We start from the raw sequence: 20,523 nt of genomic DNA on the forward strand, positions 1-20,523 counted from the left end.
AGTACATAACTCCACATGTGTTCATTCATAGTTTTGATGCCTTCAGTGAGAATCTACCAACGTAAATGGTCATGAAAATAAAGAAACACAAGGTGAACACAAGAAGGTGTGTCCAACCTTTTGGCCTGTACTGTACATTTTGATGTCACAATGATTTTTGCGAGGCCATAATTATCATCTCATCATTTATTAATGCGTCCTCTTGAGGCATTAAGACAACAGTATGGTTTTATTTTATTTACATGTTAGATGTATAAAACATAAAAATATAGATATTAATTTACTCTAATACATTGCTGAACCCTCAATGCTATTCACCTGTACTCTTGTCAGAAAAGAAATGAACCACCATGAAGGTGAACTGGGCAGAAAAAAAAAAAAAGTAAATCCTGTAGAGAACCTTAAAAAAACAAAATGTCAACAGTTATGAACGTTATTAACATAATCGCATTGGCAGTTGGTGATCGATGAATGGATAAGAAAGACTATACATGATTCAGGCATACATGCTCTAGCTCTGCAGACCTATGTGGTGCATTTTCAGCAAAGCAGCTAAAAAAATATAATACAACCCATGACAGCTGGACAACTTTTTTTTTTTTTTTTTTTTTTTTTACATAATATACAAGGATTTCAATTGTTTTAACTACTACTTGTACTGTAGTGCTCAACGTTTGTGAAAAAGGGGTCACGTGTAACATAATGTGTATTATTCCAGCACAACGATCTATCATGAATAAGGCAATTCTCCTAAGTGAGAGTTTCACAAACCAGCTAATCAAGTTCCTGTCTAGCTGTTTGGCCTAGCTCATATGTTCTTGATGTTTTTAAAGCATTACACTCTTTTACAATCTCACATGAAAACGAGGATGGACAAATGCACTGAGGTCAGCGTCCACTTCCATTAAGCAGGGTCTTTAGCGTCACAACTAGTGTGACACATGCTCGTCCTCTTTATAGTGCACTACACAGAGAATCAGACAAAATGTAGGAAGGCCAACACCTTTTTCCCAATACAGCGAATGAGTGGATCTTTCAAACACAGTGGGAGAGTGCTGTCCTTTGTTCCGATGAGAACGCGCAGAGAACATGTACCAGTCCGTTCGCTGTAAGTCCACTCTGTATAAAAATAATGACTCCAGACAGGCTGGTGAGAACGTCTGCTATCTTCTACGGCATCTTTGGGTGGCAAGTTGAAAACGTCTCTCAGAGTCTCATCTTTTGTGTCCTCACAGAAGAAGTGTTTTAGGAGTTCTCCACTCTGGGTCCTTTTGCAAAGCCTTCCTAAGGACGTAAGAACCTCAGAACCTTGGAGCGCAGGAATCGGATGAATGATTTCGGAAACATTTCTCTGGACTCCTGTGCGCTGTAGTTAAAAAACTTTTGTGGATGTGCAAGGACATCAAACAGGGCCTTCATTAGCTTCTTGTCCTAAAGGGAGAAATTAAAATAAATGTCTATAATGTCTAATTAATTCACTGATTTAAATAAACATTACAGACTTCATGAGATTATCCTATTCCATTATGTACACAAGAGGGCGCTGCAGGCCAAAATGATGTCAACAGATGGTACCTTTAGAATCTCTTGGTGATTCTCTGATGCATACAATCGTCCATCCCTGACTATGTCTTCAATAAGCTCTTGGTAGTCCTCTGCGAGAAGGAAAAATCAGAATCCTGTAGTGTAATTGTAAATGTAGCTTTTTCAGTCACATGGCTCAGAATGTCTACACCTTTCTTACCATCGTACGTCACATAAGGAACTTGAAAGCCCTTCCCACTGTTGCCTTCATTTGATCTGAACTGGATCCACAACTTCTTGGAGCGCGAGGTGAAGGCGATGGGCCGTTCATATGTCTGGCACGTCTCATACGTCGTCACAGAGTTCGGGAGGTCTGGGGAAACCGTAAACTATTGTACCATGCTCGTTTTCCACGTGCGAAGCCTTTCTAAATGGCCTCCTCTATCACCAACAGTGTAAAGTCATAATGGCTCAATGATGTAGCCGGGCACTTCCTCCCGATTAACATACAATCTGCAAACAAAGTCAGTTCACACAAGCCTGTCCCTTCACGTGTCGCGGTGTGAAACGGCTGCATGGGGGCGGGGAAGGGGGGGCTAAAGCCATGCCTCGCGAGTCCTGGTCTCTGGATACTTACGGGTCTTCCTCATAACCAGGTAGTCGCCACACTCGTCCTCGATGGGGAGGTAGATCTCTGGGACCACTATGAGGATCCTGCGCTTCGGGGGAGGAGCGATGGTCCAGGTGCACTCCACGTTGGCCGGGTAGTTGCCGGGGTAGTTGGGCGACTCGATGTAGCCGGTGTAATTCCCTAGCTCTCCTCCGCAGTGCCTGTCTGTTGCATGGCAGGGGAGTGCCAAATGGTTTGCAAGACTTTAGTGAAGCGACGTTAATTTGCCTCGGCTCAGCTGCACGGTGAGTGCGAGGTGCGCCTTTTTCATGTGGCATAAATTACGAACCAGGCAAGTAAAAACATGTTCAGGTTTTCCACACTTTCTTTCTTTTAATACTAGTGCTAAAGACGGGTGACTAATTAAAGGAAAACAACATGATGATGATTCTTTAATCTGACTCTACTGGAAGGACGATACATTACTTGATGGCGTTAGTTCGTAAAAGGTCTTTACTCATCAACATACTATGGATCAGGCCACAGTCAACCTGGATACCACCACCACCACCCATCATGATAGACATGAATCTTCATAAGATAAAGGGATCCTGGGAACAATTTGAGCTGATTCCAGTGAGCCTCCAATGAAACGATGGTCTCATATATATACACACACACACACACACACACTTAAACAAAGCAGCTCCAGACTTACTTTTGCATTGCATTATATTGGTGGAGCCATCAAAGTCAGTGGTGGTGTTTCCTGGACAGGCCACGCAGTAATTCTGCCCAAATTCCACCTGATAGGTCCCAATGGGACAGCGGATACAGCGGTGGGTGCTGGTGTTGTAGTAGTGGCCCGGTGAGCACTGGACTAAAACAACACACACACACACACACACACACACACACACACACACACACACAGTCAGGAGGACTGAGTACTATTTTCCTTGCTGGGCTATTCTAGGCACACAACCCAAAATGTTCCCCTCACCCTTGGTCTCGCAGCTCTGAAAGGACATGGCGCCATCGTGCTTGGTTACCAGATTCCCTCCGCATGGGAAACAGGAAGTGCGGCCCACCTCGGGCTGGTAGGTGCCCATGGGGCACGGCTGACACGGCACGAAGCCATCATGGGAATACTGGCCGGGGGAGCACTGACCTAGGAGCAGGAGAACAAAAGAAAAAAAAAAGAAAAACCAACACGTGCCAGGCCTGGCGCAAAGCAAGTTCGCTATCTGGCGGAGAGCAGCCTCCTCCCTATCTCCTGAGTGACTTCAGCAAACCGCCTGCCACTGATACAACCTCGATAGCCCCTTCTGTTTAGTCTATCCGAGACTGATGGGATCTGGCCTGCAGTGTTTAACAGCTGTGATAACAGCGCTTCGAAAACTGAAAACATGGTGGTTCTTTTCTTTCCTCCGAGGAAAAGGGCTGACGGGACGTTCTTTGTCAGATTGACTCCTGTGGGCAAAGAACTGCTCACAATGAGTTTTTTTTATCGAGACACATAAGCTTCCTGCCTAGTTCTGAAGCAGAAACCGGACGTGATTCACCGGCGGTCAGTCATTCCGCGAATCACTTCGGTGAGGTGTACTGGGACGTGGACGTTTCGGGGATATGACGGTGTAAATATTGCACATGCGGCAGTAATCCCGCGCTTTCGGTGCGTGCGGCTTCATTTACCTCCACACTCGGAGATGTTCCGAGCCCCGGCTGTTCTCGAGGTGACCTTGCCATCAGGACCCGGACACGGCTCGCATGACACCTGCCCCTCCTCGTCTTGGTACGTTCCGGCCGGGCACGGAACGCACCTTCCCTGCTCATAGAACGTGCCAACGCTGCAGCTCACTGGTGGAAAAACAGAGAAGAAGCGAGGGGACAAAATGAAAGGCCGAGCTCAGAAAGCCCCGAATTAAGCCAGTTAAAGGTGCATCACAAATCAGCCCGATGCCGCTATGCTAAAAATCCAGGCAAAATAAGAGTGGCGCGCCCCTGCAGCTGCCCGGCATCCCACATCAAACGCCGGAGAATCCCATCATAAGCACCTCACGAAAGCATACGCCGCGGCTTCTGAAAAAGGGCCCGCGCCCCGCCCTCACCTCGCACGTATCTGTAAAAACTGATTACAGGGGCGCAGCTTTTTTTAATGCCTGCTTCATACGTTTCGGCGATTCTGTGAAGCTTAGCGCAACGCTCACTAATTACAGTTTCCGTGGCGGTAGCCTGATGACGCCCCAGACTCTACACTTTTTTTTTTTTTTTCCCCCGTATGCAGAATAAGAAACAGCAGGAACGTGTTTTATTTTTGCATCCGTTTTTGACTTGATATCAGCACTGACACGAGCCATTCAAGAATGGCGGTTTAGTACCTTAAACACGAGACTTCGTCCGACAGACAACAAGGCGAAGGCAGTTACACGCCGTCTGGCTCCCGTTTTTTTTTTTTTTTTTTTTTTTAACGTGCCCCACGCCAAATTGGTTTTTTTTTTCTTTTTGTTGTTGTTGCTGTTGCTGCCAAAGGAAAATGTAACTCTCTCAAGAGCAGTTCATTTTTTTTTTTTCTCTTTCGGCCTTTTGTTTATCCTGAATAACCATGAAGAGCCAGCGCTGCATTGTCTCGGCTGCTTTCATTTGAGCAAAAGCAGAGCGCAAGAAAGTGGAGGAAAAGAGTGAGGTTGCGAGAGGGAGAGAGAGTGAAAAAAAAAAAAAAAAAAAAAAACTTTGAAGCTTTTCAAATGCAAAGAGGCCATTCTATTGAGTCCTCGAATTGATGGCCCCAAAGAGGTTTAAAGGACCTTTCACCTCTATTCAAGCCCCCAACTCCTGCCTATTTGATGACATAGGCAAACACTATGGTATCACAGTGGTAAGGAGCTGAACCCAATAAAAGAGGGCAGGATTCTGAATCCCCCCATTCAATGCTACCCCAATCGTTCCTTGCACTATCAGGCCGGGGCCCAAACAGCTGATGCTAATTGATTCCCGCGGTGTCGCCGGAGTCAATTCTCCCTGGAAGTTCACTAGCTGGGGTCACGCGGAGCGGTCATGGATGAGGAGGAATTTAGCACTTAAACTGCCTGTCTGAATAAACAGCGCTGCCAAGGGTCTCCGTCGGGAAAAAAAAACAAACATGCAAACAAGGCTCGGCAGCATTTACGGAGACAATGACGGTGGCGTTGGAAGGCGTCAGTGCGGATGCACACACACTCTTTCTGCTGGGGCTGCTCTTCTGATTCGCTTGGTTCTCCACATCAGACAGGAATTAAAATAAGCATATCGCATTATAGGATCTCATCTTGCGGCTTTAATACGATCGCGTTTCAGTTCGTAATGTGATTAGAGGGCCCGGTTTGAGAGGTTGGGCCAGATTCTGGGAGAAGTAAGCAGGCCTGTGAAGCCTACTCCTCTCCCACAGTGAGAACAAGCCCCACTGGGATTCACAATGGAGTGGGCAAACTGAAAAGCCTAAACTGCACTTAGCGACCTGGGCCGGTGGGGGAGGTGGGAAAGGGAAGGAAAAAATATAGCTCTTTTCAGGAGCTGGGGGGGGTTAACGCTCTCTTTGAGCGGCGCTTGCAAATTGCACGTCTGTTCCACTCCGCTCTACCCGGCTGCTTAATGATGATCCTGAATTGCAGCGCAAGAATAGCAAGATTTGGCCCACGCAGCTGGACGTGAGGTGCGCAAGCATTAGGTTTACTTTAACTTTTACTGAATGGAAATATTTGCAAGGCAGTAAGATAAAGCCGGTGGCTGTTGATTTCTGTCGCCCCGTTCTCTCTTTTCTCACTATGCAGCAGAGAGAATGAAGTGGCCCGTGAGACGTTTAAGACTTGAGTCCACAGATGCTGCGTCCGGTTAAATCCCGGACAGAGGTGTGTGAGGGCAGGGCTATAAAAAGATACTGGCCGTAATGCCATTGGTACCCTGTTTTACAGCTCCGAGAGAGGGCGGCGAGCTGCAGGCATACAGAGGGGCCTTCAGCGGGGGTCTGGGGGAAAACGTACGTCGGTATGCTGCTGTTGTCCCACGCACACTGTTTTCACACAATTTTTGTTCTCCGTGTAGTCATTAATGCCCTTCTTTGAACAACCCTGGTCCTTAGAAAGTCATTATGGTTCTGTTATGGTTCCATCCCTCCTTTCTCTTTAAGCTCTAATGCAAAATTAATTTGCAGTCCACCATTCATTACTTAGTTCTGGAAGAGAAAACTGATGTCCAAATGTAACATTTGGAGACAGGATTTGATATATGAGGTACTTCAGTACCACCGTGGCAGCCAAGGCCTAAGCTGAGGACACTTTTTGCAAATAAACGTTTGAATTTGGCAGAAAAAGGGCAGCTTTCGCTTGTAAAGGCATCACACTCTGCCAGCACAAACACTCAGATGCAGCTTAATAAATTCACAGCCGTCAGAGCGCCTCGTGTCCAGCCCCACATGTTGGAGACCAGGCCAAGTCTCCGACATGTGCCCAAATACAGCAGTCAGCTGGCCATTCCACCCCCCCCCCCAAATCCCACTGAACAAGCCTGTCGGCAGTACATCCCACAGTCAGAGTATTCTCCAAACACTTCGGGAGTGTATAACCAGCAAGGCCTCTTCACTGCATCCATGCTGGGTATATCTATCATATATACCCAGCATGCACATATGCACAAACAATACAAAAATGTATAAATACATTATAATTTTTCTTCGTCTAGCACCTAACAATCTCTGAGCATGCTCTTCACTGACAAGTCTGAGCCTTATCAGGGCTCTTAGTTTGTAAACTCAATATTCTATAGAAATCGAACGAGAATTGCTGGTGTCTTCCTCTTGTAAGTCGCTTTGGATGAAAGTGTCTGCTAAATAAAGTAAAGTAAAGTAAAGTAAAGTAAAATCTCTCTATGAAAATTCACATTACAGCAACCGATGTCCACAGATAACATAAAAATGCTCTTTTTGCGTTAAAGGATACTTACAGAGCAAAATGTCGGACTAATTAGTTCAGGTATTAACAAGCTATTGTATCTCTTTGCAGCACAATCAAGCCTTCTGGCAAGATCATTACAAATCTCAGTGAGGTACGTAGACCAGCACCAGCAGAGTTATGTCCACCAGCAGAAATATTTCTTCATTCCGTCACAATGCTGTTGTGGTTTGGAATTTCATGCAGACATAGGTCATGGCAGCACACGCACTCTGAGCAGACACTGTCAAATTATCGCAGGCCACTGAAAATCTTACCCAGTAAAACATAGGCCCAGTATTTTTGGACAATTGTCACCTGGGATTGTCCCGTCACGCAAACTATATACTGCGCTTTGAAGAGCCCAAGTTTATCATGTTTTTATGAGATACTCACCACATTTTTTGTCCATTAACACCTGACCGGCGCTACACTGTTCTGACACATCCATGGGCTGGATGTTCTTTTTGGCCAGTTCGTACTCCGACCCGGCGAAGTGGATGTGGAACTGCTCTCGGTTGATGGACTTGCGGAGGGTACGGATGGTCTTGCGAAGCCTCTTCTCTGAACGCCGCCGTGCACAGGCAAGGTCACAGCTCTCTGCTGAGAACAGAGCCAAAATGTTGCAAAAAAAAAAAAAAAAAAAAAAAAAACACCCACACACTCATTCACAGACACCAAGACACCCACAGCACCGAAAATCATGCTTGTGTGCAGAAGGAGCCACCAAAAGTCTCTCGCGGTTATAGACCACTACCCCGACCATGTCAAAAACAGGAGATACTCCTTGAAAATGTTTAGTTAAAAGCCAAAGCGGCAGCAGAGACAGGACAGGGAAGCGGAGTGTTGTGAGACAGGGGGGTTACAGGAGGCACCGCAGCGAAACCAACCTGTTACCTCCTCAAGGTTCACATCCAGCTCAAACTCTGCTGTGATGGAGGAGACCTCCTCCTCCCCTGCCTTCCGGCCGTGGCGGCTACGTGGCCGCCTGCTCGACGAGCTGCAGCGCAGGCTGACAAAGCTGAACTGGACGTTCTCAGTGCCTGACTTCCTGTCTGTTGAAACACAAACAAACAGTATACAGTAAAGGCCGTCTCAGACATAAAATAAACACTAAAGTCTCCACTGTGTTTATCCATAAAAGCGAATATGTGGAGGATTGTGTGAATAGATGGCGGTTTCTTTTTCTCTAAAAAGCCGAATTCATTCCTTTAATGCGTTTTTCCCCTCATCAGAGCAAACCGAAAGGCTTGCCGTGACCCCTTTGAGGAACGAGCGTATTCAACAATCGGAAGTCTGCGTGATTGATGATTGGGCAGGGCCTGCTGAGAAAAGCCGGCTATGGGCAATTTCATTTTCTCCTGTCACCGCCGGACAATACGCAGCGCGGAGACGCGCAAAACATCCCCCTGGTCCTCCGGCCAAACACTTCCATCCTTTTTTTTTTTTTTTTTTCAATTGGTACACGGCCGGCACTGAAGCTCGGTTTATTTGGTTAAGTTCTTTGTTTAAAATGTGGTGACGTAAAGGTAAACTTGTGCTGCTTTTGAGAGCCGAGTTGGAAGGCTTTGCCGATTTCACTCTGGTCTCGCCAATTTTTAGAATACACACAGTAAGTGACTGCATTGGGCTCTTGTGTACCTGATAGAGCAGCATTAATTCCTTCCTCCAGTTTCTCCTGACTCTTTTTCAGGTTGCACTTCCCTCTGCCCGATTTAAAGGTGGCTGTGGTCTTAATTCGGAAAGGGTAAGCTGTGTCTGTACCTACTGCAGAACAGAAAAGAAAAAAGTTACTTTTATTTAAATCTGAATTTGATTTAAAAACGGCACACATTTATAATATAAATGTAGTGTTATTATAGTGTTATTACAAGTATATACAATATCAAAATTACAGTTCATAGCAAATGATTACTATTTCACTTTTATTGCTCATTACATTCACACTGATGTTGATGTGAACAGGAACGATGAACATAGAACATTTAACAATTTGGTAAAATGTCAATATGGCTTTGATGTTAGAGTTAGCAGCTTTAGCATCTCTAGCATTACTTGCCCCAGCAGTGTGACCCAGTTTCATTTCTTCGTCCATCATGGAAGCAGGGTAAAGGCATTCCACAGGTCACTGTATAAGAATCCTCTGTCCCTGAACACAAACATAGGGACTTGAGGAGACATGAGGACACCAGGATAAGACCCAGCCAAAACGGGGACAGGCCAGGACTTGAGCAAGAGTTGTCACTTACCGCTTCTGACATGAACTTGTGATTGGCATGTCAGGGAACAATGATCACCTCCTTGCTGCTTGTTGCAGTTCAGGGTGGGTTTCTCAGGTGTCTTCACAGGAGCTATGCTTTCCACCTCTAGACAAAACAACCACAACAAGCTCAAAACATAAAGAGAACCCACAAATAGTGCCATCCTAGTGCAAAATAAAAAAAAATGATCAAGGTTATACACCAAGAAAGCGAAGCAGAGTTAAAAAAAAAAAAAAAAAGCACACATACTGGTCACTGATCCAACCTTGATCATTTTTTGCTGGTTAATTGATTCACCAGACAGTGAATCAGAATGAGAGTTGGAAACGATTAGATTCAGAGTATCTCCTGTTTTCACCTCCCAAAGGTGGGGTAAATACTTCACCTGAGTACAACACCCCGACTGCACACAGACAAGAGCCATCACCATTGTTTTAGAGCTCTTACCAATACAGTCCTTCTTGTTCCAGTGCAGCTTGTAGCCTGGGTAGCAATGACACTCAAACCCTCCCACGATGTTCTCACAGCGGTGCTCACACCCTCCATTATTGATGCTACACTCATTTATGTCTTTGAGAGGAAAACGACAGAGAAATACAAGTGAAAGTTAATGTTTTTGTCATTGTCACAGCACACGGTGCACAGAACACGATGTCCTCTGCATTTAACCCATTACCCTTAGTGGGCAGCCATGAAAGCCCCTGGGCAGCAGTGTGTGGGGACGGTACTTTCCTCAAAATTTGAACCCTCTACCCTTCGGTTACGAGTCTGCTTCCTTAGCTGCTAGGCCACCACTGCATGCATAGGGGTTAACATATATGCAAAAGCACCATATAATTAATGTATATCAATACCTGAAATATGGGAAATTCCAGGTAACAGTTTAATTACAGTGCTTTTTACAAATGGTGACCTCCGATGTGATAACCTGTATGGATGTGGATCTGTGACTGTATCTGAATTTTACTGCATTTTAGTGAGTAATACAATCTCTTTAATTTGAATAAAAAGAAATTAATTATCAATTAATTAATTGTTGTGCATATGACAGATCCAGTGACAAATAAACTAATGTAGAATTATCAACTTGGGCCCTGCTTTGTGCGCTTACCTCCACAGCGTGTGAGTCCATATAGAGTATAGCCTTTTTTACACATGCAGGCAAAGCTCCCAGGGGAGTTAACACATGTGTGGTCACACGTCCTTTCAAAGTAACACTCATTGATATCTGAAACGAGTGTAAACACAATGTCAAGAGCACTACTGTTAAAAAAAACACTCTTCCAAATGAACTGGACAGTTCTCTATGTGATGCACAGAACATTTTGATGACACAAGTTTCTTTATGCCCATAACTAGTGGTAAGAACTATGAACAAGTGTGACATGTATGTAATACTTGTCGTGCTTTACTACTGGGTACTTCAATATAAAGTTATGATAAAAGACATAAAAGCAGTTTGCAAACTTGTGATGCACGGGACACAGAAAACTGGTCTCACTTGTTAAAACAAATACTAACAAAACAATACTATATAAGCATTCAGACAAAACTATTGAACCAAATATTTCCATGTATAATGGGTGTCAAAACTGTGCATCAAAAATGAATGTTCATACAATACCGATATATGCAACTAAAATGACTGAGATGGTGTGATGCACAGTACAACAATGTCACTGGTCTAAAAGCTACACGAGTGCTGTTAAGTTTAACATATGATAACCAGTATTTGAAGAGTTCAAATGTGGTCAATTGTATGAATATGATGCACTTTTCCATATAATAAATATAAACTGAACGGTGAAAGTCTGGGTTATGATAATAATTTGCTTTGAATTTAATAAAAATTTAACAAAACAGTTTTTAAATACATTAAAATTATGGTGTACCACATTATCTGAGTACCCATCTTAAATATTAGGACAAGTAAGTGCAAATATTACATAAATGTTTTTAGCATTTTGGTTTAATTTTTCAGAGAAGCACCCTACTACTGAATGCAGCCGAGTGTACGGTTTAATAATATCATGGGAGGCACATTCCTGCTAGAGTTTGTATCAGGACAGAGATCTGCATGCTCCAAGGAAAGGCATTATTCAAAGCTAATCTTTATACCGGCTCATGTTAAGAATCTTCAAAGGAGTCCTGCATGTCGATACTGGCACCATCCTCTGTATCCCACACAGTCTTATCTGCTAGAATATACACACAGACACCCTGCATTGTGTTTAGGACCAGAGAGGCCTACCCTGACATGAGCGTTCGTCTGTCAGCAGCTTGAAGCCCTTGTGGCAGTTGCACTCAAAGCTGCCGATGGTGTTCCTGCAGAAGTGGTCGCATCCACCGTTGTTGATCTCACATTCATCAATATCTGAGGGGCACGGGAGATGTATTTGTATTCTAAGAGCCAAATATTGTGAAATATTGTGTGTGCAATATTGCAAGATCCTGTTTTAGAACAACAGGTCCCACCTTTGCAGGTTTTGCTGTCTGGTTGTAGATTGAACCCGACTGGGCAGCTGCAGTGGACCCCCGTGGACGTGTCCTTACAGGTGCAGTCACATCCTCCATTGTTCACGGCACACGTCTCTGGAAACACAACATCTGTTGAAGTAAAACTGCTGTTGTCTACTCATATCAACCTAAATAAAGCTCATCTAAATAAAGCTTCAACAGCGAGGTGAGAAATTTACGGAAGCCGTGTGTCAGTTTGCAAACACTCCTGGGTAATCATTAGGCCTATATTGTTGCCATGCAACCCCACACCTTCCCCCACCCTGGCGGAAGGAGCACATGTGAAATGTGCCACACCATCACCACAGCATATTTTACAGGTGAGAAGCCTGAGGTGGGAACGTGAGGGTTCACAGTCATTTCACAGTTTGCTCAGAAGGCTGAGGAATGCCCGAGCCCCGCAACCACTGTATTCCAAAAATACCGGCACGTTTCTCTCTCTCTCTACTGAACTGGGAATAAAGAGTTACCCATCAGAAGGCGCCGCTTGACACGTTTGTCCACCTCAGCCAGGGACGTGGCGTTATGCTCCGTGGTGTCTGTGGTGGCTTCGTCTCTTTCTGGAAAGGAGGGTTTCAGGCAATGATTTATGTGTTTTCAGCAGTAATGAATAAACTGGACTGGTAGTTAATGTAGTTAATGCTCTTATGTACATGCCTGCTAACAAACAATGTAAAAAAAAAACCCCAAATGTATTCATTGATATTTATTTTGTGTGTATTATGGCCATCTCTAAGAGCCATCTAGGCTGTTATGTGTTTATCAAGCACAATTCTGCTTCAGACAAAACCAGAAGGAACGGACCTCCCTGACGGCGGCTTGCCGTGTAGCCGCTGCAGTGTTTACAGCCATCGTCCGTCCGCATTATGCGAGCGGGGAAGATAAGGCGGGAAAAAAAAGAGCAGGGGAAAGCACCATGCCCCGCACACACACACACACACAAACACGTTCTGCCACACAAGCCGATGCCGGCTGGAGGCTCCAGCTGTTACCGCTCACTATCTGATATGTGATGGGTATCACCTGCTCGGCGGAAGGAACGGGGATCAGTGGAAGAAATAAAAGGCCAACACAAGAGCCCCGTCTCCACAGTCCCTATATTCATAAAAGGGCTGCTCGACAACAAAGAGCTCAAGAGGGCGAATGGCTGGCCCGAAATATCCGGTTTCGCCCGCGTGCGTTCCCTTACCTGCACAGGACCTCCCGTCAGGGTGCAGCGTGTACCTGGCGTGGCACCTGCAGATGGGCCCCTGCTCCGTATCCTCGCAGGTGTGCTGGCAGCCTCCGTTTCCATGGTTACAGGTCACTGTTCAGTGGCAACACAAACAGCGGTCGGCTGTGTCGTCCGGGCTAGCGACACACTTTTGGGGGAAAGAGGAGGGCTTTTTTCCGGGCTCTGCTCACACTTACGGATGCAGCCGCGCTGGTTTTTGGCCAGAACAAACCCTGGTCGACACTCGCAGGCCACGCCGCCCTTCGGAGTCTCTTTGCAGATGTGGGCACAGCCGTGGTCCTTGTTCATACAGCTCAGGCCCTCTGAAACGTCAAAAATATACTTTGATACCATGGAAATGGCTGTCAATAAAAGGAATATCTGCATAAATGTTGAGAGTCTTATTACCAGCAAAAGTTAGCCCTGAGTTCCAATTTAAAAGTTGCATTTTTTTTTTATTAAAAAGCACCTGTTCCACAGACTAGTTAACAGTCCCCTACTATGATATTTTCACTTTGTGAGATCATTTAACATTAACACGACTTCTCGTAGCCTGTCTATGGTCCTGTAGTGGCTAGACGTGAGACTCCGAAGAACCAATGGGTTAAAAAAAAAATTCTGGAAAAACGGGACTGGACTTCCTGTTTGCGCCAAACATTTTGATTGGTAAATGATGTTTTTGTGAATTTTGCGAATGCCCACTCACAACGTGTGACTGGCTTAAAGTGTCAGTACTTCTGCACCATGGCTGAATTTCGGAAAGAGACTTCAGATACATCATTAGGGGAACGCTAAGACCGATAAAGCAAAAAAAATGTTGTGCCTCATCAAATGTGGGTTCGACTTCATCGTTATTTCTAACTTTGGCAATAAGATTTTACAAGGTAAACACGGGAATGAAAATGGCTCAAAAGTTTGAGCTTTATGCACTATTTACCAATAGTCAATTTTGTAAAAGATTATCTGCATATTTAGAACAAAAGTTCTTCTTTTTTTTTTTTTTACAATAAATGAATAAATAAATGCTGGTGATAAGAAATGGCTACTTGCTAGCTAGCTGATTTACTAGTCAGAAAATTTGAACAGTGAATTCACAGTGATACTGCCCAAACTGAGGTTTAAAATATAACTTTTCTAAATGTATATCTCCTGCAGACTTGCATTCCTATTTTATACCATTAACAAGCATTTCTGGGGAAAAAAAAAAAAAAAAAAACCTCTGCGGAACCTGAGGCCGGAGTCACCTGCTGTAGGTAGACTTTCAAAATCTTCTACCGCTTTCGGGGCCCGCGGTGTTTTTTAGGTCACCGTAGGGAGCTGGTCTGGCTCATTCCTGTTACAGCCAAGTGGATGTGCTGACAGGACTTAAGCAAGTTTGTCAAGAGGAACCCAATGGGGTGGAAAACCTTGCAAACTCTCTTCAATTTACCGAGGCAAACAACAATACTTGCAGCTGAGAAGCTACAGACACATAAAAAGGTGCTTTATTCTCATCAGTGACACAACCAACAAAGCACCAAGTGTTGCAGTTATTAACTTGTTTTGTTCCTGGGGACATGGGGCTCCCTTTCCCACAGCATGAGCCCTTTAGAGGCGAGCTGCTTTAGATAATGCTGCAGAAAAAGAACCCAACTTAAAAGCTGTCATCTCCTATTGTGCTGTCAATCACATTCTTATATGTGCCCAATTACAAATACGCTTGATTTTTAGGCAACAGTAGGCCGGGCTGCAGCATCAGGCAGCGGTGCCCTAGCGGGTAAGGAAGCGGCCCCATAATCGGAAGGTCCAAACCACCAATGGTGCCACTGAGCAAAGTCCCAACACACTGCTCCCCGGGCGCCTGTCATGGCTGTCCACTGCTCACCAAATGTGACTGGTTAAAAGCAGAGGACACATTTCGTTGTGTCACCGTGTGCTGTGCTGCAGTGTTCCACAATGACAATCACTTCACTTTCACTTAAAACATTCACTGAAACCAACACATACAACACATAAGTACATAAAAGCCATTCCTATTCTGCACTGCATCTCGCTTTTTTCACCACAAACTAAACTAACTTGAACTTCAGAAAAGACCCGTCCCAGTCCTAGGATGCACTTGAGACAACTGTTCAGATGCAACGCGGGGACAAAAAAAAGAGCAGCATTTACACTCACCGACAGAGCGATGGATGCAGGTGTGCTGGTTGTTGCTGAGAAAGAATCCTTCCTTGCATCGACACTCATAGCTGCCCATGGTGTTGACACACACGTGTTGACAGCCACCATTGTTGAACATGCATTCGTCCACATCTAGACAGAAGGGCATCGCAGTTTACTGCACTAGAAAGATCTATATTTCATGAAGAGTATGTAAGAGCAATGGGCATTTAAATGCAAATAAGGATTTTTTTTTATTAATTGTTCACTGTAACTTTGGTATTAAATTATGAGCACTGTATCATCGACTTAATCAGAGCTCAAGTCCAATAAGCATTCAAAGTATTGACTCATCTGAACATTTATTGCAACCCTTATTAGCAGTTTATGACATTTGTGAGCCGCACCGGCTCATGAATCAAAATTCCATCCCACTCCAGACAAAAGTCCGCTTACCTAAGCAATTATGCCCGTCGTGGGCCAAATTGAATCCATCGTGGCAAGTGCAGCGGTAATTGCCCGGTATGTTGTAACACTCGTGAACGCAGCCACCATTGTACTGCACGTCGCATTCATCGGTGTCTAGGACGTGGGACACAAAGTAAGAGTCGACGAGCGTTCTTTTCCCAACAGAAAAACACACCGTGCACCGGGTACCGGGCACCGTGCACCTGGCACAGGGCACGGAGGACCGGGCATCGTGCACGGGGTACCGAGCACCGGGAACCGGGCCGGAAGTTGCATCGTAGCAGCTGCACCGTCCACGGCGCGTCGTTACCTTCGCACTGTTTACCGTCGCCTTTAAAGCCCGTCTTGCACGTGCACTTGTACGAAGTCTGGGTATTTTGGCAAATCGCGTCGATGTGACAGGCGTCGCTTTCTTCAGCACACTGGTCTGCATCTGGGTACGAAGCGTTTTATTCATTCAAGCATTGTCATTTCTAAGTATGTGGGAGTTCTTTCGAAACCAAAAATTACAACACACACACACACACACGTGTATATATATATATATACATGCATGCATATATAATAGATTATAACAAAGAATTTTATTGCAGGAGAACGAAAGACGTAAAAACTGAAATAAAGAGGGGGAGGTCTGCAATTTACTACCGCTTACACACACACACACACTCACACAAAAGTGAACTTACCGTGGCTTTTAGGAAGTGCTCCGCTTTGGCGAGTATTTAACAAGAGCAAAAACAAACACAAGTCCCTGGTAATACAAACAGCTCCCATGGTGTTAGGATTCGAGATTTGGAGGTCTCCTCAAAAGGACGCGCTCGCACTGGAGAGGTCCACAAGTGCGCTCCGCATTTTCATTCCGGCTTGTCAATCGATCTGCGTTCACCGGAGGATTAAGAGAAAAGGGGGTGAGAGAGAGAGAGAGGGGGAGAGAGAGAGAGAGAGAGAGCGCGCATTGTCTCTCGTTGACAAAAGCGTGGCGGAGCCGACTCGCTACCTGCTCGCGAAATGCGCAAGAAAACGCGAGGCTGCCGCCCGCCACACCCGCGCAAAAATCACCATTTAAAGAAAAAAGAAACTTTCATTCATTTCTTTGAGTTTTCTTAAGCTCACAATTTGGGCGCCGATACGCAATGCGCGCCTGTATGAGCCTGGCCGACAGTATAGAATAAAAAAAGCATAAAATGCCATTTTGGTTAAAAGTATCTCGTAAATAAAGTATCTATCTGACACAACGGTAAACCAACAAACAAAAAAAGCAGTAAAATTAATAGGAGTGGGAAAACTGCTGTAGGCATGTCGTGTATACACCCAACAAAAGTCAGCACATCTCTGATTATTTCCACCTCGATGCTGCAAAGACAGTGACATAGACGGTGACACACGCACACACACACACACACAGTCGATTCAACTTATTAGCTTTCAATTTTCTGTGGCGTCAAGAAACAACTCGCGTCCCTCTTTTCCGAGGCCACGTGCGCCCCCCTGTGGCGCAGAGAGGCTGAGCAGGAGGCCGAAACGCGCAAACACGATCCCGTGCGGTCCATACGATATTCCTACGGCTCAAATAAGCGTTTACCGTGTGGTTTTACTTCGTTGAGAAATCTCGTTGATATGAGAAACAATGAAATAAGTATTTTTTTTCTTTATCACAAATTGAAAATAGACAAAAAAAAAAGTGTAACATAAACGAACACGCGTGCATCAGTGTATTAAATCGTGTACATTTACATTTAAGGCATTTGGCAGACGCCTTTATCCAGAGCGACTTACAACGTGCTTTCATGTTACCATCAATGAAGTGATCAATTCTAGTTCACTAGGACCCCCAACTTTGTGTACAATTTTTTATTCACTCTGTTGTAGTTTATATACATAAGGCAGAAGGTTACAAGTCAATCTAAATATTCTCTAAAGAGGAAGGTCTTGAGCTGCCGTTTGTGTTATAAGGGGATAACAATTTGTCCATGACTGGGCATGTGCTCTGGATCACCTCAAAGTTTGAGTTTGAAAGTTGAGTCATGGCAACTGGGCTTTATTTCTTTAATTTAGAGACGTTTCATTCTGCATCCACAGAACTTAGTCAGTCTGTACAGTATTTAAGCTTTGGTGTTTTAGTTAGCATAGCTTAGTTAAGAGTGTATATATATATTTTTTTTCGTTCTTTTTATGATTTCACTATGAGGGGTCTGTGTGAAACATTATTTCAATACACGGTATACTGTGTATATTGTTGTACTGACAATAAAACACTCTCGAATCTTGAATCTCAATGTATATATATATATAATTTTTTTTTTTATTGACGTTGCCGGAATAAAGGTTCCGGGACCGTGTTTCCGAGGGAAGGCTTAGCTCTGCGCACCAACCGGGCGGTCAGGTGACCTGTCAGCTGAGCGAGAAGGAAGCGTTCGCGATCGCGGTTGTTCTCGGGCTTGTGTCGCTCGGCGGACAGGCGCTCCGTGGCTATTGGTTATAGTTTGATTCGTCGCCTCGTCGCCTTCCCTCCGCGAACGTTTTGTCTCGCGGTGAACATGCATCGCGCCCGGAGCGGCTGCGCGCATCAGCTGGCCGCGCTGGTCTCTCTGCTGATCCTGGTCGTTTCCGCGCCGACGACGGAAGGGAAGGTAACGAGTTCGGTGTCCGTGACTGCACACGTTCGTTTCTGGCCTGCTGCTTGAGCTTCGGCAGATTCTTCCGGTTACTGTGCGCAAATTCGCCAATAATCAACCGCGCTGGTTAATGATGCGTGCGCGTTTTCCAGCGCTCCCTCGTTTTTCTTTTTTTGTGGTGAATGCTTCTGGAATGCCACTTGGGTTAAAAAAAATTTCCAGAACGTGCAACGGTTACGTAAAAGTTATGAATAAACAATTGTAGTGATATTGATCCAGACCTTTCATGCTCTCCAGAACTCAGAAGACATAAGGTGCAAATGTATCTGCCCACCGTACAAAGAATTACTGGGGCACATTTACAAACAAAACGTCTCTCTGAAAGACTGGTAAGTGCAGCATTTGTCACAAGTCCCTTGAATTATCTGAAACCTGTTGGCATGGTTGTACATTGCTTTCTTTCTTTTTTTTTTTGCGCCACTGTAGCAATTGCCTGCATGTTGTGGATCCTATGCCTGTTGAAGGAAAGGACGTGGAGGCTTACTGCCTGCGCTGTGAATGCAAATATGAAGAAAGAAGTTCCGGGACTATTAAAGTAGGTTTATTAGTTAGAATGTGTTCCAAAAGCTTCCTTTATAGGATTCGATTAGGACTTTTTTTCACACCATTCAACTTCCAAAATATAGGTTCAGTTATATATAACAGTTATAAAACATTTGCCTTGTTGAGTGCAATGTAAGTATGAACTACTAAGTGAACTACTGAATCTGTTTTATTTTAGGGGACCATTATTGTATACCTGTCCATTCTGGGCTTGTTACTGTTGTACATGGTTTACCTGACACTGCTTGAGCCTATGCTGAAGAGACGCCTCTTTGGACACTCTCAGCTGATTCAGAGCGAGGATGATGCTGGGGTAAGACACGGCGTTTCCTTTGGTGTTATGTTTGGGCGTTTTCAAAGACGTCTGAACTGGTTTTGGAAAACCCTGTATTATGGTTTATTACTGTACATGGTGGTATTGTAGTATAATATAGTGGTTTTGAATACTGTAGACAGTGGTAAACGCTGTGGCCTTGTTTTCGTAGGATCAGCAGCCGTTCGCCAATGCCCATGACGTGCTGTCACGCTCGCGGTCGCGCTCCAACGTGCTCAACAAGGTCGAGCATGCTCAACAGCGCTGGAGGAGACAGGTCCAGGAGCAGCGCAAGTCCGTCTTTGACCGGCATGTTGTGCTCAGCTAATTTCACTGCCCTATTACTTTAGTGCAGGTACAATCACTGTGACTGGGGCAGGCTCATTTCTGGATTGATTTAAAGCATTCTACACACACAGTGGGGGGGTCTGGCACTGACTCCACGTTTCACTGGACTCGTATAGTACATATACATGGAACTCCTGGTTCTTTGTTAATAAAAAAAGTAAATACACATTTGGTACGTATCACGAGTTTCAGATGTGGTCGAAATATTGTAAAAATGACTTTTCATGCATGAAGTACAGTCCCTTTCTAATATAATGACCACTTCAGTTTATTGTCGATAAAATGAACACAAGAGTGCCAACTCCTTTGGTATATCCACAAAAGAACAAGATAAATGAAACTGCTTTTTGAAATGACGAGTTGATTTAACTCTTAAACCATGTAAAACCGGAGACATGTATAAATAATGAATTTGATAGTGTAATATTTAAACATTGCCAAGTTTGTGAAGGCAGACATCCTGCAGTTCTGTTTGTCTATTTGCCCTGTTATAGTTTTGACAGTGACTCGTTCAAATTTACAGTGTAAATAACTGGTTTGGGTAATGGGAAGTAGTAGATATTGGTTTACAATTTGTACTTTCCAGTGATGTGTTGTTCAGTGGGTGAAAACATTTAACTACAGTACATTCATATTCATTCATGTGTTTGGAACCTTCCTTTTAGTAAGGGTCATGTAATGAAACATCTGAGGACCACCTAAACTACATTTTCTTTTTTTAAAGGTAGCTTTTGTAATACTATACTGGTATGGCATTATTTTATGTTTGACTGAGCTGGAAAATATTTTTTGATGGGTGGACCGACGTGCTTGAATGGATGTCAAGCTTCGTAGAAATCTCTAAAAACCCATTGATTTCCCAAACAAATGTCTGTATTATTTGTTTAAAATGTCGTATGTTACACGGTCTGTTGCATTAAATTTAGCCTTTAACACTCAGCCTGC

General features: G+C 44.4%; 2 protein-coding genes across 5 annotated transcripts; one reads left to right on the forward strand and one right to left on the reverse strand.

Moving 5' to 3' along the window:
• Nucleotides 1-367: 367 nt before the first annotated feature.
• Nucleotides 368-16,600, reverse strand: scube2 (signal peptide, CUB domain, EGF-like 2). Of its 4 annotated transcripts, none has more exons than XM_028955953.1 (23): nt 16,386-16,600; nt 16,007-16,129; nt 15,685-15,810; nt 15,247-15,381; nt 13,287-13,412; nt 13,066-13,182; nt 12,347-12,436; nt 11,835-11,951; nt 11,611-11,733; nt 10,471-10,587; nt 9,807-9,929; nt 9,348-9,464; nt 9,158-9,247; nt 8,740-8,865; nt 7,989-8,153; nt 7,495-7,698; nt 3,830-3,994; nt 3,138-3,305; nt 2,853-3,014; nt 2,162-2,359; nt 1,745-1,897; nt 1,576-1,655; nt 368-1,431 (listed from the first exon to the last, which is right to left on the reverse strand). In XM_028955953.1, the coding sequence occupies exons 1-23, from the start codon at nt 16,471-16,473 to the stop codon at nt 1,285-1,287; spliced, it is 3,060 nt and encodes a 1,019-aa protein (XP_028811786.1). In that variant the 5' UTR covers nt 16,474-16,600; the 3' UTR covers nt 368-1,284. The 4 variants fall into 4 exon arrangements, with proteins under 4 accessions (XP_028811786.1, XP_028811785.1, XP_028811784.1 ...); XM_028955952.1 differs by having other exon boundaries at nt 7,495-7,701; XM_028955951.1 differs by having other exon boundaries at nt 11,835-11,966.
• A 1,465-nt stretch (nt 16,601-18,065) lies between these two features.
• tmem9b (TMEM9 domain family, member B) lies at nt 18,066-20,517 on the forward strand. Its single transcript, XM_028956732.1, has 5 exons — nt 18,066-18,329; nt 18,612-18,703; nt 18,801-18,909; nt 19,096-19,230; nt 19,403-20,517. The coding sequence occupies exons 1-5, from the start codon at nt 18,237-18,239 to the stop codon at nt 19,556-19,558; spliced, it is 585 nt and encodes a 194-aa protein (XP_028812565.1). The 5' UTR covers nt 18,066-18,236; the 3' UTR covers nt 19,559-20,517.
• The last annotated feature ends 6 nt before the right edge of the window (nt 20,518-20,523 follow it).

Source organism: Denticeps clupeoides, chromosome 16 (genome assembly GCF_900700375.1).
Source record: "Denticeps clupeoides chromosome 16, fDenClu1.1, whole genome shotgun sequence".
Taxonomy (NCBI): Eukaryota; Metazoa; Chordata; class Actinopteri; order Clupeiformes; family Denticipitidae; genus Denticeps; species Denticeps clupeoides.